At 34.4% G+C, this 14,820-nt stretch overlaps 1 protein-coding gene across 1 annotated transcript; it reads right to left on the bottom strand.

Annotated features, from left to right (window-relative positions):
- Window positions 1–8,847: 8,847 nt before the first annotated feature.
- Window positions 8,848–14,810, bottom strand: LOC103130916 (protein HEG homolog 1-like). The gene is made up of 11 exons (XM_007542441.2): window positions 14,669–14,810; window positions 14,455–14,568; window positions 12,089–12,195; window positions 11,843–11,904; window positions 11,571–11,731; window positions 11,042–11,170; window positions 10,923–10,965; window positions 10,800–10,837; window positions 10,205–10,292; window positions 9,767–10,034; window positions 8,848–9,684 (listed from the first exon to the last, which is right to left on the bottom strand). The coding sequence occupies exons 3-11, from the start codon at window positions 12,143–12,145 to the stop codon at window positions 9,523–9,525; spliced, it is 1,008 nt and encodes a 335-aa protein (XP_007542503.1). The 5' UTR covers window positions 12,146–12,195; window positions 14,455–14,568; window positions 14,669–14,810; the 3' UTR covers window positions 8,848–9,522.
- Window positions 14,811–14,820: the final 10 nt, after the last annotated feature.

Here is a 14,820-nt window from a genome sequence, read left to right as displayed (position 1 = left end):
CGAAGCTGTTGTAGCTTCTGTGGTTGGTGCAGATGTTGGTGGTTTTGTAGGAGTTGAAGCTGTTGTAGCTTCTGTGGTTGGTGCAGATGTTGGTGGTTTTGTAGGAGTTGAAGCTGTTGTAGCTTCTGTGGTTGGTGCAGATGTTGGGGGTTTTGTAGGAGTTGAAGCTGTTGTAGCTTCTGTGGTTGGTGCAGATGTCGGTGGTTTTATAGGAGTCGAAGCTGTTGTAGCTTCTGTGCTTGGTGCAGATGATGGAGACTTTGTTGTCATGGAATGTGTTGATCCATCTGCGGTTGACACAGGAGGTTCTGTAGTTGACGTTGCTTCTGTCGTTGCTGTGGTTGTGATACTTATGTTAGCATTTATTCATTGGCACAGTTTTATTAATTTTAAGTAACAGTGCTGCCTTTATCTGGATTCCATCTTTTGCATATTTTGTTATGGTCACTTACTGTAAATCTCCTGTTTTTACTTTTAAATACGCCTTCACAACTTTTATGTTTTTTAATTTAACCTACACAGTTGCACATTAGTTTGTACTGGATTTAATAACTGCACAGTAGAGGTGTGCCGATCGATCGGCCACCGATCATAATCTACCGATTTCCGTGAAAAAGTGTATGATCGGTGATCGCCGATCACGGTCTCTTGTTGCGGATCACACAAACTGATCACCTGCATCATATTTCGCAGCCTGCCTGTGCAGCTGGTCTCCTCTTTCCTTCACACTGCGCAAACGCTCAGCAACAAATCCTAAGCGATGTGGAACTATGTCGCACTGAGTGAATGGGAAAGTTTGCATGTTGCGGCGGAAAATTGAAGCACGTGGGGTGAAGCACGTCAAAATGCATCAACACGACGAATCTAATATGGCATAAAAACAAAGTCATACTTGACGGAGTTTGGCTACATTGAGGCTCACTGCAGTAAAAAAAGACGTATGGAGAGATCAGATAGCGGGTAAAGCAGCGCACAGCTACAAACACTCACCCGGATTAGCATGACGGTCAGAAAGCTAAACAAATAACCCGCAAAATTATTAAAGTCTTCGAGCTGCGATGTAAGACGCTGGTTCTGCTCTCGCTGTTGAACCGCTGCTACGCTACAGGTAGTAATATTTCACAGACGGAGCGCCGCTTCTGCTCCACCTGGTAGTGACTCACACCGAACCTCTGTTTGAAGCTGCAGCATCTAACTTAAAAAAATAAATTTTATATACATATTAAAACTTTTGCCATCCTAACATGAGACAGATAATCTCTGAAAAAATAATATGTGATCGGTATCGGTGAACAGCCCTCATGGGTGATCAGAATCGGCAGGAAAAAACCTGATCGGCAAATCTCTACTACACCGTATTTATGTTGAAATTTCACTCTTAAGGGTTAGGGCAGTGGTTCCCAAACTTTTTCTTCTGCGCCCCCCCCCAGTGGTTTCCAAACATTTTCTGCGCCCCCTCTATGGATTACGAATGGCTGTCTGGCAAAATGACTGTACGTAGCTGAAAATAGACACCAACATCGGTAGCCTACAAGGTACTTGTTAAGCTTAAGGTTCTGTATTGATATTAGCTAGTCATCTTTTAGCTAACTTTACCTTTAGCTAACTAGGTAAAGTTAGCTAAAGTAATCTTTTAGCCAACATTACCTGCATCCAGCAGCTTTACTCAACTCAGTCGGTTAGTTTGGAGGGAAAAACTGTGAAAAGTTCTTTGCGTTTTGCTGGTTTGCTGCCGTGATTCTAACACAAACCTACGTAGCTCCGCACAGCANCTGCTTAAAGCTGCAGCATCTAACTTAAAAAAATACATTTTATATACGTATTAAAACGTTTGCTATCCTAACATGAGACAGATAATCTCTGAAAAAATAATATGTGATCGGTATCGGTGATCGGCCCTCATGGGTGATCGGAATCGGCAGGAAAAAGCCTGATCGGCACATCTTTACTGCACATTATTTATGTTGAAATTTCACTCTTAAGGGTTAGGGTAAGATTGTTTTGTTTTTTTATTCTGTTTTTTTATCCTGTTTTTTTTTTTTAATCTATTTTATACTCCTATGTTTGTGTGAATATACTTGCTTTGGTTACAGATCACTTTGCTATTGTTGTGCTGGAATTTCCCTACTGTGACACAATAATGGATATTTCTTTCTATTGTAGCTTCCAGATTCTAAAAAAAAAAAAAAGCGTATATTGCTAAGAGTCAGCTATTATTTTAAAAATGTTTCAGTTTAAATAAAGATACATGGTTAACGATTGGCGGTTTTTATACTTATAAAATAATATACGGTAAGCACTCCAGATGAATCATTTCGGAGTTAGGAGTGATCTTGCACAACAACAAAATTTATAGCTCAGTGAAGGTCACTGAAAGAAAAGCAAGAGAAGCTGCATCATCTTTAAACTTTAAAACTTTTCTGATTTTCAAACATTAGTTATTTTTAAAATAACATTAAAATAAACCTATAAACGCTAAAATTAACGCAATTATACAAACTAATTTTACTGTTCATGTTTTATTCTAACATAAACAGATGTTGGGATTTTGATTTATTTCTCAGTTTGAGGCAGTTATTTTAAAAAAAATAATCATGGTTGTTAGTCACAAGATGTAAAAAAAGAATATAAATATTTTCCAATTTATTTAATTAATTTGTTAAACTGTCCCTTCACCTGCATCACTTATAAACAGAAAGTAATAGAAAGTAACTGGTTACATTTACTCGTGCTACTATAATTAAGTACAATTTGTCTGTAATTGTTACTTTTAAAAGTAGTTTACAAAACCTGAACTTTTCCTTCTACCTAAGCATGTTTTCAGTTATGTGCTTTACTCAATTACATTTGAAATCGGATCTATTTATGAGTTTATGAGCACTTTCCAGTCATAAAACATCTTATGAATGTTTTATGAAAGTTTTCATTTGCTTAAAAATGAAAGTTTAATGAGATACTTTTAAACTTTTACTTGACTAACTTTTTAGAGTGGTAACTTGTATTTAAGGAACATTTTATCTAAGTAATTGCACTTTTATTATTTTTTTACTCTTTCCACTTCTGCTTATAAGTCTTTATAGACCAGCTGTTTCTGCATTAATGGAAGAGCAAACATTTAATGTTTGCTCTTAACATCTAATGTTAATGCAAACATCTAATGTTTGCATTAACAAACATCTAATGTTTGTTAATGCAGTTAGAACAAACATTAGATGTTTGCTCTTCCATTTATGGAGTGATGGAGTCTGACCTGAATAAGGACAAAAAATAATAAAGAATCAAACTAGAGCAGAAAAAAGTTGCGACTACTACTTCTAAACAAAACGATTGAAACATTGTATACTAAAGCATTAACACTTACCGACAGTGGTTATGATAATCCAAAGGATGAATGTCACAGTCAATGTTTTAGCCATTATCAAAAAACAAACAAACAAAAAAATTAAATAAACGTTAAAATCCCACAAAAAGACCCGAAGCAGTACAAGCTATGAGTGGATGACACCTGAGAGGTTAGAAGCCTGAGATGAATGTGAAGTCAACCTTGACTGATAAGTTTTAATCAGTGACCACGCCTCCTCGGACGTTGCAGGGCACTAAATGTGTTTCGTAAAAAAAAAAAAAATAAAATAAAAAAAACTCAACGGCCACATCTTTTTCAAAAGCTATGTCTTTTATTTGCTTAAAGTTGTCTTTCACCATAAACTGTGTCTGCCACAGGATTTAGGAACAAATGAATGTTTTACTGGTCACCAGGCAACTCTTATCCATCTGTGCACTAAACAGACAAATCAGTGTGTTAATGTGCCATAACTGAACAGAAACAAAACTGAAATTATTGTCTTTGGACCTAAAGAGGAACGATCTAGAGTCAACACACAGCTAGAAACTCGAAATGTGGGTGTGGTGATGAATTCTGACCTGAACCTTCAGACTCGCATATCAGACTCACATAAAGACAGTTACAAAGTCGTCCTTCTATCAACCTGGAGAACATTTCCAGGATGAGAGGACTAATGTTTCAGTAACTTCTAGAGAAACTCATTCACATGTCTATTTTTAGTCGCATTGATTACTGCAATCAATGTGACTAAAAAAAAATCCTCCAGCTGCAGCTGATCCAGAACGCTGCAGCTGGTATCCTCATTAAAACCAGGAAGATAGAGCACATCACACCAGCTCTAAAGTCCCTACACTGGCTCCCTGTAGCTCCGAGGACAGACTTTAAAATACTGTTGGTAGTTTATAAATCACTGAATGGCTTAGCACCACAATACATTAAAGATCTGCTGTTGGAGTCTCAGCCTTCGGACATCTCAGGTCTTCTGGTTCTGGTCTGCTCTGCATCTCACAAATCTGGAACAAACGTCCAGAAAACTGTTTAACAGCTGAAACGCTGAGTTCTTTGAAATCAAGGCTGAAACAGATGCAATTTACAATAACTTATAACCAGAGGTGGGTAGAGTACTCAACTTCTTCAATATAGTTTCACTCAAACTGCCCAAGAAATTACTCAAGAAAAAATAAGTATTGTCTAGTAAAAGGCTGATTAGATCATTTTACCTATTATTTAGAAATCACGTCACCAGAGAGACAAAAATTCTCAAATTCTGATATTTAAGAAATTATTACGATAGATAATCTTGCAGAATAACAAATCCAAGCAGAATGAACACTTTTCTAAGTCATAATTCGTCAATATAAAAGTTATTAAACTAATACTTACACTTGATATTGTAAATTCAATAAATGTTATAATAAGGTAAGGTACTTTCCATGATATATGTATTTACTGTAGTCTTTATGTCTCCAAAAGAAACAGAAGACTCAACAGAGAGAAAATAAAGAACAACAAACCTTTGTACAAATGATGAGTCCCATTTTAACAACAATAGATGTCAAGTTTATAGCTTATTCCAGTAACAAGGCAGTTCAAAGTGCTTTACATCATAAAATCATTATATAGTCATCAGTTATGAAACAAGCAATAAACATTTCATGTGTCTTTATCTCACACAGATTTGGTTAAAACAATCTTGTTCTTTATTCTGTAAAGTTACTGACAGTGAATATTCAGAAATTTTACTCAAGTAAGAACGGCAGTGCTTCCTAATAACATCACTTAAGTAAAAGTAACAAGTATGGTGTAGTAAAAGTATTCCTAAAAGTTTTTGATTTTTTATTTGTTTCACAAAGTTACTGAAGTAAATGTAACTAGTTATAACTGAGGCAGGTGAAAGGACAGAAAGCAAGTTCTTCCCCCCAGATCCAGACATAGACGAAAGTATTTTAAGAATCAGTAAGTGCCATAGAGTTGTAGCTTACCTTAAAGTACTACACTCCTAGCTACAAAAATAAGCTGCCATAAATATAAATTTCCAAAGTCATGTTTAACGATCATTTTTACAATGTGGTGAAGAAATACATATTCTTCCCAGAATGGAACAAGATCTCTATCAGTTACAGCCAGAGTTGAGAAATAACTAGTTACATTTATGCAATTACATCTACTTGAGTAAGTTTTTTGAAAAAAGAAAATTTACTTTTAGGACTATTTTTAGTACGTTGTACTTTTTACATTTCTGGATTTTTTACCCACTGGATGAAAAACAAACATGTTTTAACCATCAGACACAGACACACACCTGCAGTTTTTGTTAAAATCTTATAAGTTTTATAATGGGAGGAGAGAAAAAAAAGATTTGGAAAACTTATTTTGTCTCATTTATTCATTGTTATTTTTTGTTTCTTATATAAATTATTGTCCTTTTGTTCCTTAAATTACCAAAACTTCCATTTTACTTTGTATTTTGTTTTGGTTTGATTGTGTAATTTTTAAATAATAAATGAGCTTCTAGAGCCTCCAGATCTGGACCCAACAGAGCAGCTCTGGGATGTTGTGGAACGGGAGAATCACGTCTTGGAAGTCCATATGAAAAATCTGTAGCTACTGTGCGATGCTATAATGTCACTCTGGACCAAAATCTCTGGGATCATATGGTTATATCTGGTTGAAGTTATGTCACAAAGAATTAAGGCAGATCCTGCTTGAATGAGGCTATTGATGAGTGTGCAAATTTTTATCTTATTTATTGGGGGTAGGAGTTTGTCCTGAAACCAATGGCTCAGCTGTGTTCTCAATCATTCTGCACAATTACTAAACTGTGATTTTCCCTATAAATTATTTAGAAAACTGAAATTACATGTTGTATAAACACCAAAGTACTACATAAACATGTCAAACATCCATGTGCTGGATAAATATCTTTATAGAATGACTAAAGCTTGTCATGCAAATATTTATCTGTACATCAAAGATGTTAATAATAAACCATAGAAACTAATGATTACATTCCTTGTCAGTTGTTTATTGCTGTTAATCTGTCCTCTGTTAACACTGAAATAATTTGAAGCTTGATTTATTCACTGACCTTATGAATACATTCACAAATTATCACTGAATTGCTTACTATGATGTATTTGTAATAGGTCTCAATAATTTAGCCCACTGATCATGTGTCATTACAGACATTTGGTTACAAATAAAACAGGGTGGGACTGCATGAAGTCACTCAATCACCTACAATAAAAGGATAAAAATATCCATAAATAAAATGTATGAAGTTGGCATGAACTCAATTAAATTATTGACTGCTGAGATTAGGAATTGATTACTAAGAAATTAATGTTTTAATGGGACCTGAAGTGTAGCTGAATTGCTGCTCATTAACAAAAATAGATTTTATCTTGACTTTTTTTCTCTTTGCATTGATACTCTCTTCAACTCTTGCTCCATTTCAACTTCATTTTAGGTGTTGGTGGGACAAAAAAAGCTGGTTTAAACAGTCATATCATGTTATTTAATCATCACTCGATGACTTGAAGGTGCTCCACGTATCATCCTGACCAAAGGTAAGCTACACCGCTCATTCCATTAGTCACATTGAAGTGGAGTTCATTGCTATCAGCTTCTGAAGAAAATCAACAGACTTGGAACAGATTTATTTGCATCTTTCACTCCAGGAAGTTGCAGGAAACTTTCAGTGTATCGTGCCTCTGGTATGGCACAGACCCACCCGTAAATGGGAAAGGTTGATGTGAGAACTTATTCATCAAATGTGTTTCCGTCTCCCTTTTTGCTCATCGACTCTTTTTCGGAAAAGCCAAAAACACCTCAAGTGAGCATCATTTATTTTGTTTTTATTACAAAATTGAGGAGAGTATTTGGAATTTTGACGTTTCCCTCAAATTATACGAATGTGATACTTAGAAAAAAAAATTAAAAAACAATGTTGATTGAAACACAGCTACAGAAGAGTGGAGTGCAGACAAAGTCATCCAATAAAGCCAAGCCTATGAAAACACAAAGCCTTTGTGATGCTTATTAAAACTGTCCAACAATGAATTTTTTCCCCCTACCACATAAATTAAATAACCCTGGTTTCCTCTCACAAGCTTAAAATTAATCACTAATAATTGGTTATTATTGCTGAAATGTATTTGTCAAAGGGCCACGTTTTCTTCCCAGATTACCTGATCAGATTGGGTAAGTTGTAAACAAATTCACCCCCCAACTGTAGATATCCAAAGGGATTGCTGGGTGCAGTGTAGACAACCAATCATAACGCGCATAGTAGTTGACAGAATCTTCTGACTGAATTATTTATTAGTTCAAAATATTACAAATGTAAATATCCAGGCAGGGTTATAACTGGAAGCTTGTCAAATGATCAGTGTGTAGTGGAAGAAAAACCAGCCAAGGTAATATGTGTATAATTCAGGCTGGATGTGTAATTTTGAACCACAACAAAGACAAAAACTGATAACAATCCTTTGCTGTACTTCTCACTTTACTCAAACTTGTGACTCAGCTTTCATTTTAAAAAAACTTAAGTTGTTTTATTGGATAAATATTCCATCCAACAGCAATAGTTAGTTTTTCATGCATAAATTAAAGCCCAAATTTAACATAAAATTTACAGACACATTCAATAAATGAGATTAGAAGTGGCTTTTGAAAATAGCAATATTTAAGAAAGTATTAAACATGATTGTCATGAAGATGTTTTTTATTGAGTTGATTTAAATATCATCAGAAAATAATCATAACAAAAATAAAGGCTTGAAAACATCAGTATGAGTGTTAGTGATCTAAACAATGCTAGTGTTAGAGGTTATGAATGTATTGTTTTTATTGAATATGACTGTTTTTGGTAACACTTTATTTGAAGGGGGGTGAATAAGACTGTCATGACACTGTCATAAACATGACATAACACCTGTCATGAACATGAAAAAGCCTTCATGAATATTTATGACTGTTGTCATAAAGCGTCATTCGGTAAATTATGACACTTTTAATACATAGTTGACATTATTCAAAATGTCTTTGTTATGACAACTTGACATTAACCAAGAAATCATTACTGTTTAAACTTTACCTTTAATAACATAAAGTTACCTAATTTTTAAAGTGAAATCAGTAATACTTTATAACAAATTTATATCAGTAATGATTTCTTGGTTAATGTCAAGTTGTCATAACAAAGACATTTTGAATAATGTCAACTTTGTATTAAAAGTGTCATAATTTACCGAATGACGCTTTATGACAACAGTCATAAATATTCATGAAGGCTTATTCATGTTCATGACAGGTTTTTATGACAGTGTCATATCAGTCTTATTCAACCCCCTTCAAATAGTGTTACCCTGTTTTCTCATGATGAGAGAATTTTGACCTAAACTGTATGAATCAGAGGTAGAAACATTAAAATGATGTTTGTGTGACCAGAATGAACAGCAATATTCTTTTATCCTTTTTATAAAACATTTTAGACTCAAAAATAGGCAATCCAATCTTTATTATTTACTCATATAAAAAATGCAAGTGTAAATTTCAAATACAGATCATCTCTGATTTGCAGCTTTTGAGTTAAATACAACATAATACTATGAAATACAAAAAGCGAAAGGATACAAGCATTGCTAAATATTGCAAACTTTTGGAATTATAAATAATTTTACCGCTATATAAAATATATTGAAAGATGATGAACATCTTCACATTCTCTAATTTGGAGAAATTTTCAGCTCATCTCATTTACCAAAACTTAGTTAAACTTAAAATTGAGACTCAAATTAAGCCTGAAATGCTGAGCAAAAAAACAAATGTAGTAAATTCATAGATGAACAAAAAGAAATTTCAACATGGAATAAATTATGGACTCATGTTCAATCAGCATACAGAACTATGGGTGAATCAGAATACAAGAATTAAAAAGATTTAAACAATGAAAAGCAGATTGGTTTATTACAGCTTATAGGATAGAAGTCACACAATAACAGCTAAAAGTAGTAAAGGAACACATGATACAACAATATCTACTACATTACGTTGCACATCTTAGCTGATATGCTTCTGTTTACATCTTTTACATCATTGGGTTTCCAATGAATTGCAGTCACTAGGGGAAAAAACACCATTATAGGAACCCCTGAAGTGATTCAGCTTCCCTTTCCTTAATTAAAGTAAGGGTTTGTCTGGCCTCGGGTCTGAGCGTAAGGGTTTGAGGCTCGGTTCTGGGAATAAGGGTTGCTCTTGGGTTGCATCTCCTCATAAGCGTGGTTTTTGGGTCGATTCTGGGAGAACGAGTACATGTCATCTTGGTTGTTGTTGAATCGCTGCAGCAGAGAAGAAGAGACATCATAATTTGTGAGTGAATAAAGCACAGATGTTTGTGTTGTCAAGCAGAGGTGTACCCACCGAGTTCATCCCTGAAGGAATCAAGTTTTGTCGACTGTTGCTTGGAGTCATCTCCAGGTTGGTCCTGCTTTCCCAGTTGCTGTTGGCTGTGGCTCGTGGGATTCGAGGGGCCCCAGAATTCGCCAGGCTGTTTGTTGGCTCTTTAACTGAAGCGGAAAAGTTGTTGCTGTTGCCATTGCCGTAGGATAGTGGGGCCTTGGCAACAGAATGACTTTGGTAGGGTTTCCCAATGTCTTCCTCATTTCTCTTGGAGCTTTTCTTCTTGGATCTGGAAGAAACAATAACACAGAAAACTGCAACAATGTCTCTCCTGTTGTGTTTAAAATTGCATATCTAGCATAGCTTGCAGTCTATTGCAAAAATATGAATGCAGTTTTAGAGAAAAAAGGTGATTGTAGAAGTCGCTAAGGTCGATAAATGAACAGAGTTCAAACTTACTTTTTTGCTACCAATGGCAAAGCGATCAATGTAGCGATCAGCAGAGCTCCGAGGATACCGCAAACGATCACAACGATCAACAACGTGTCTAGCAAACAGAGAAGCAGTCACTAATTACTCAGTCTTTTTACGATCTTGATACAACAGGATCACATTTTAGAGATCATTCTGTCTCAAAATGTAAAATTTGATTTTAAAGATTTTATTATAGCTTTAGAGGGAAAATTCGCTGGGCTAAAATCTCCTTTAATTTTCTTTAGTAGATGTTTTATGTGTCTCATAGTTTTTTAAATAAAGGCTTTTGTAGCTGCACTGTGGGGCTAAGACATGCAGCTAATGGCTGTGGTCCAGCATTAGAACCAGTGTTGAAGACTATTTTCTGTTTAACACTTAGAAAAATATTCCCCAGTTTCTCAGAGTCATTGACCCAATTCTGAATTTTTTTCCACTTAAAATGACAGAAATAATTTGCTTTACACGTGACTTATTGCATGGTGAATTGTAATTGTATGCTTATTGTAATTCCTCCCCTCAAGCAAACATAAAAATTAACATCATCATGAACATGCTTTGGTTTTCACTACTGTATACTCACTGTCCTTGCAGTTGAAGCCAGTCAAACCAAAGCCACAACTGAAAAAAACAACAACATAGTTTAACTTAAAACCGTTGGACTTGCAGAAAACAGTAAACCAGACAGTTAGGTCGATGCACTTACGTCCTACATGTATTGTCCACAGGTTTCTGACCACTGGGACATGCTAAAATACAGAAAATTACACTACAGTTAGAGCTCAGAAAAAGATTTAAACTTTCTTGATCGTTAAATGTCCTTACCCAAGCATAATCTGTCAGTGTAATCTGTGTTAATAAAGCCATCACCACAGGTGCAGTGGAAAGTGCCCTCTGCAGGACTGCACTTTGAAGATGAAGTGTCACATGGATTGGAATCACAAAGGTCTTTGACTTTTGAATGAAATAGAAAAAAAGGTTGATGGCATCAGAAAACTTTATAACATAACATGCACATACATCAGATTTAAAGTCTTGACAGAAATTATAACATGTATATTTTGTCCATGCAGTGGTGCCATGCTTGTCAAGAATATTAAAAATAAGTTTGTAGTAACAAAAAAAATCTGACAAAACTAAACCATAATGATAGAAAATAAAATAATAGAAAAATAAAAAGAAGAATAAATTAAGTTGCAAAACAAAAATGGGAACTAGTCTTAACACCACATATTTCTGAATAATATAACACAGATATTCTGGAAGATAAGTGTAATGAATGTGCTGCATATAGAATAAGAGAAAGGTAAAGCCTAGAGCACCCAGAATAACAAGATATTTGTATAAAACCCACCGATAAAGGTTCCTTCCAGTGCACATCCTTTGCAGGTGACATCTTTCATGGTTTCTGTTACAATTTCTTGCGTGATTTCAGCAGTTGGTTCATATGTGATTTCTACTGATGCTTCAACGTTTCCTGACTGTCTCTGTGCCCTCGCATTTGCGTTTTGTTCCCTATTTGAAAAAATGTCATAATTAAGGAATATTGCACTAAGCAGAGAATTGGTGTCATACTGTAAATATTCACTATTGTATAGAAAATACTATTTTGACTATGAAACTTACCTTAGCTCCAGCACTATAGCTGTAATGTATCCTTTTTTTACACCTATGAACCGTCCGTCAATCTGTGTATTAAAAATATCATTTTAGTGAACAGTGTTCTGTTTGTTTTTGGGCTCAAAGAACAAATTGTCTTTTAAGTTAATCTTAAGTGCAATACAGGTGACATCAACATTACTCCCCAATATATTTTTTAAGTATGACATTTGGGCCAAAATGAAATATAGGGAAAGATAAATGAGTGCTTACCTCTTTAGTAATTCTTTTGGCAGTCTCATTAAATTTTTGTGATGTTTTGTCTGCCATTTTCTCTTCATATGGTTTCTCCAAGTGTAGTAGTCCAGGGAAAACCTTGGCTATTTGGAAAAACAAGATCACTGTGATGAAGTTTCATAAGAATCCCACAAATACAAGTAGAAATGTTCAAGCAGTTTGAATTTACAAATGAGAGCTTATCAATTAAATATAATAATAATAAAAAAACAGTTAAATTAACTGTTAGCCTAATGACTAGATGACAACAAAATTGTTTTAAGAAAAATAATTATATTACCTTTTAATGTCTTTGAATATAGTCCAAGTCAAACAATGCTACTACCACCACTGCTACGACTGAAACTAATAAATGAAATGCTTGAAAACCTGAAACTAAATATAACTTGAAACTATATAATTAAAAGGATTAACTTTACATTGATCAACATACTGCTAAATATTAGGGTTCGAAATGGTTAATTAGCATCTACATTGTTTTTGTGATGATATAAACAAAGACATTTAAAATGCTGAATTTGGTGGTTTATCTATGTTTCAGATTTTGCTAAACCACAGAATAAATATACAAGGTACGTATTGAAGTTTTTAATGGAAGCAAATTTCCACCACTTGAAAAAAAAACTGAAGATAGCAATGTAGATGATGAAATTTTGATATTCAGGGTAATAATTATGCTTTCAAAAGTTTTAATTTTGATATTTATAGGCAGGATTTTCTAAAATATTAGTTTCCATCGTGAGTTATAATTTTGAGCAAGGTTTAAAAATGATATTATTGACAATATTAGTGAAATCTTAAGTTTAAAAGTAACAATTTCAGATTTCCATGTTATACTTATGAGTTTAAAAGTCACCATTTTGGTGTAAAATGTACAGTCATATTTTTGAGGTTCATAGTCATTACTATGAGTTTAAAAGTCATATTTTTGACAGTTTTTTATGTTCAGTTTGAGAATTAAAGTTGATTTGGGCTTTTAAAGACATAGTAATGACATTCAGTCATAAATATGAGATTAAATATTCAGTAAATTTGTCCTTATTAATAGTATCATTAATTGATCAGCTGACAGACCATGTGATATTTCTTCTTTTTTTCTCAAGTGAATGAAAACTCTGTTGAAAGGCTTTAAATATGGAGCTAAATTCATCTCATAAAGATTCACAACACATGCAATAATATTTGTTCGCATACAATAAGATCCACAAGGCTTCAAGGAGATTTGTAAGAGTATCACATAATTCACAAATATGTACACAATAATTAAATGTGTGCCTCAAAATTCGCATAAATAGTTTGTCAACTTAACGTTTCAAATTGCACAAGTAGTAAGAAAATACACATATAAATCTGAAAATATGCAAATTGCCAGCTGTGGACGGATCAGTCAACACAAGTGCATGGATCAGCCTTCCTCTGCTTTCGACTTTTGATACTTTCTAACAAAGTGAGAATGATGTGTTCAAGGCTGGTGAAAAGTTGGGATATTTAAGCATTAGAATTGTGATGTTCCGCTCAAAGCAGAAGAAAACCTCAGACATCTGAGCATTACCAGATTTACTGGAAATATATTTTTGACTTCACCCCGAAGTCCAAACGCATTATATTAAGGACATGCACTTTCATTAAAGTTACTGTATTATAAAAAAATATTCCAGACTGCACTGCTGAAATACAATAGTTTCTTCTTCTTTTCCTGGAAAAATAAAAAGTCCCTGGAGACTACCGAGAGGAGCAGCAAAATATTCTAGGGAAAAATCCTTCAGGGGCTTGTTCTCATTGTGAAGAAATAGAAAGGGCTATGTGAATGCATATTTTTCAGATTTGTAGTTTACTACCACTTGTGCAGTTTGAAACAAAATTTGACAAAATGTTTACACATATGTGAATACTGAGATACACAATTATGCATTGTGTTAAGCACATTTGTGAATTATGTGTATAACACATCTGGTACGCTTGTGGATCTCATTGTACACATACAAATATCGTAAACGTTGTGAATCTTTCTGAGACTAATTTAGCTCCATATATGAAAGTCCTCAGATTGACCAGCAGGGGGCAGCTATTTGGCTATCAAAATTATGTCAATCTCTGAGTCTTTTTTTTATAACAGACAATAGAGCAAATCTAGATAATTACTTCTTTAACCTGTTTTTCAAAGTCAAATTAAACATATTCAAATTTCTAATGGTTTACTGAAAAGCCATTTTAGAAATACCATTAGTCCTTTTGGTGACATTCTGCAAAAAGATTGTTCACCTTGTCTATCTGCACATATTTCTACACTTAGTTTAAAAAAAGCCCCATATTCCCATGTTGCTTTACTCTCATGTACTCACCTCTTTGACAGTCACCCTGATAAACGTCACCAGGCAGACACAAGCAAGTGAAAGTCTCGTCAACACGTTCCTCACAGGTGCTTCCACCACCACATGGGTTTGAAGCACAAGCACCTTGATAATGTGACAAGAAACACAAACACACAATGGAGGTATTTTAATGTTTAGCTATGGTTTCTAAATTATTTATATTTTTGTAAAGTAGCTGAATTACTTGAAGGCTTTGGAGGTTCAGTCACTGGTGCTGTGGAGGGAGCGTTCGTTTGGGAAGATCCTGTATTCGGTGAAACACTCGAACCCTCTGTTGGTGGAGTTCCTGTTGGTGGAGTAGTTGTTGAAGATGGTGAGTAGTTGTTGAAGATGGTG

The sequence above is a fragment of the Poecilia formosa genome, unplaced genomic scaffold (genome assembly GCF_000485575.1).
Source record: "Poecilia formosa unplaced genomic scaffold, Poecilia_formosa-5.1.2 Scaffold694, whole genome shotgun sequence".
Taxonomy (NCBI): domain Eukaryota; kingdom Metazoa; phylum Chordata; class Actinopteri; order Cyprinodontiformes; family Poeciliidae; genus Poecilia; species Poecilia formosa.
Note: the sequence above shows the minus strand (reverse complement) of the source record. Positions and strands in the feature narration are given on the sequence as shown.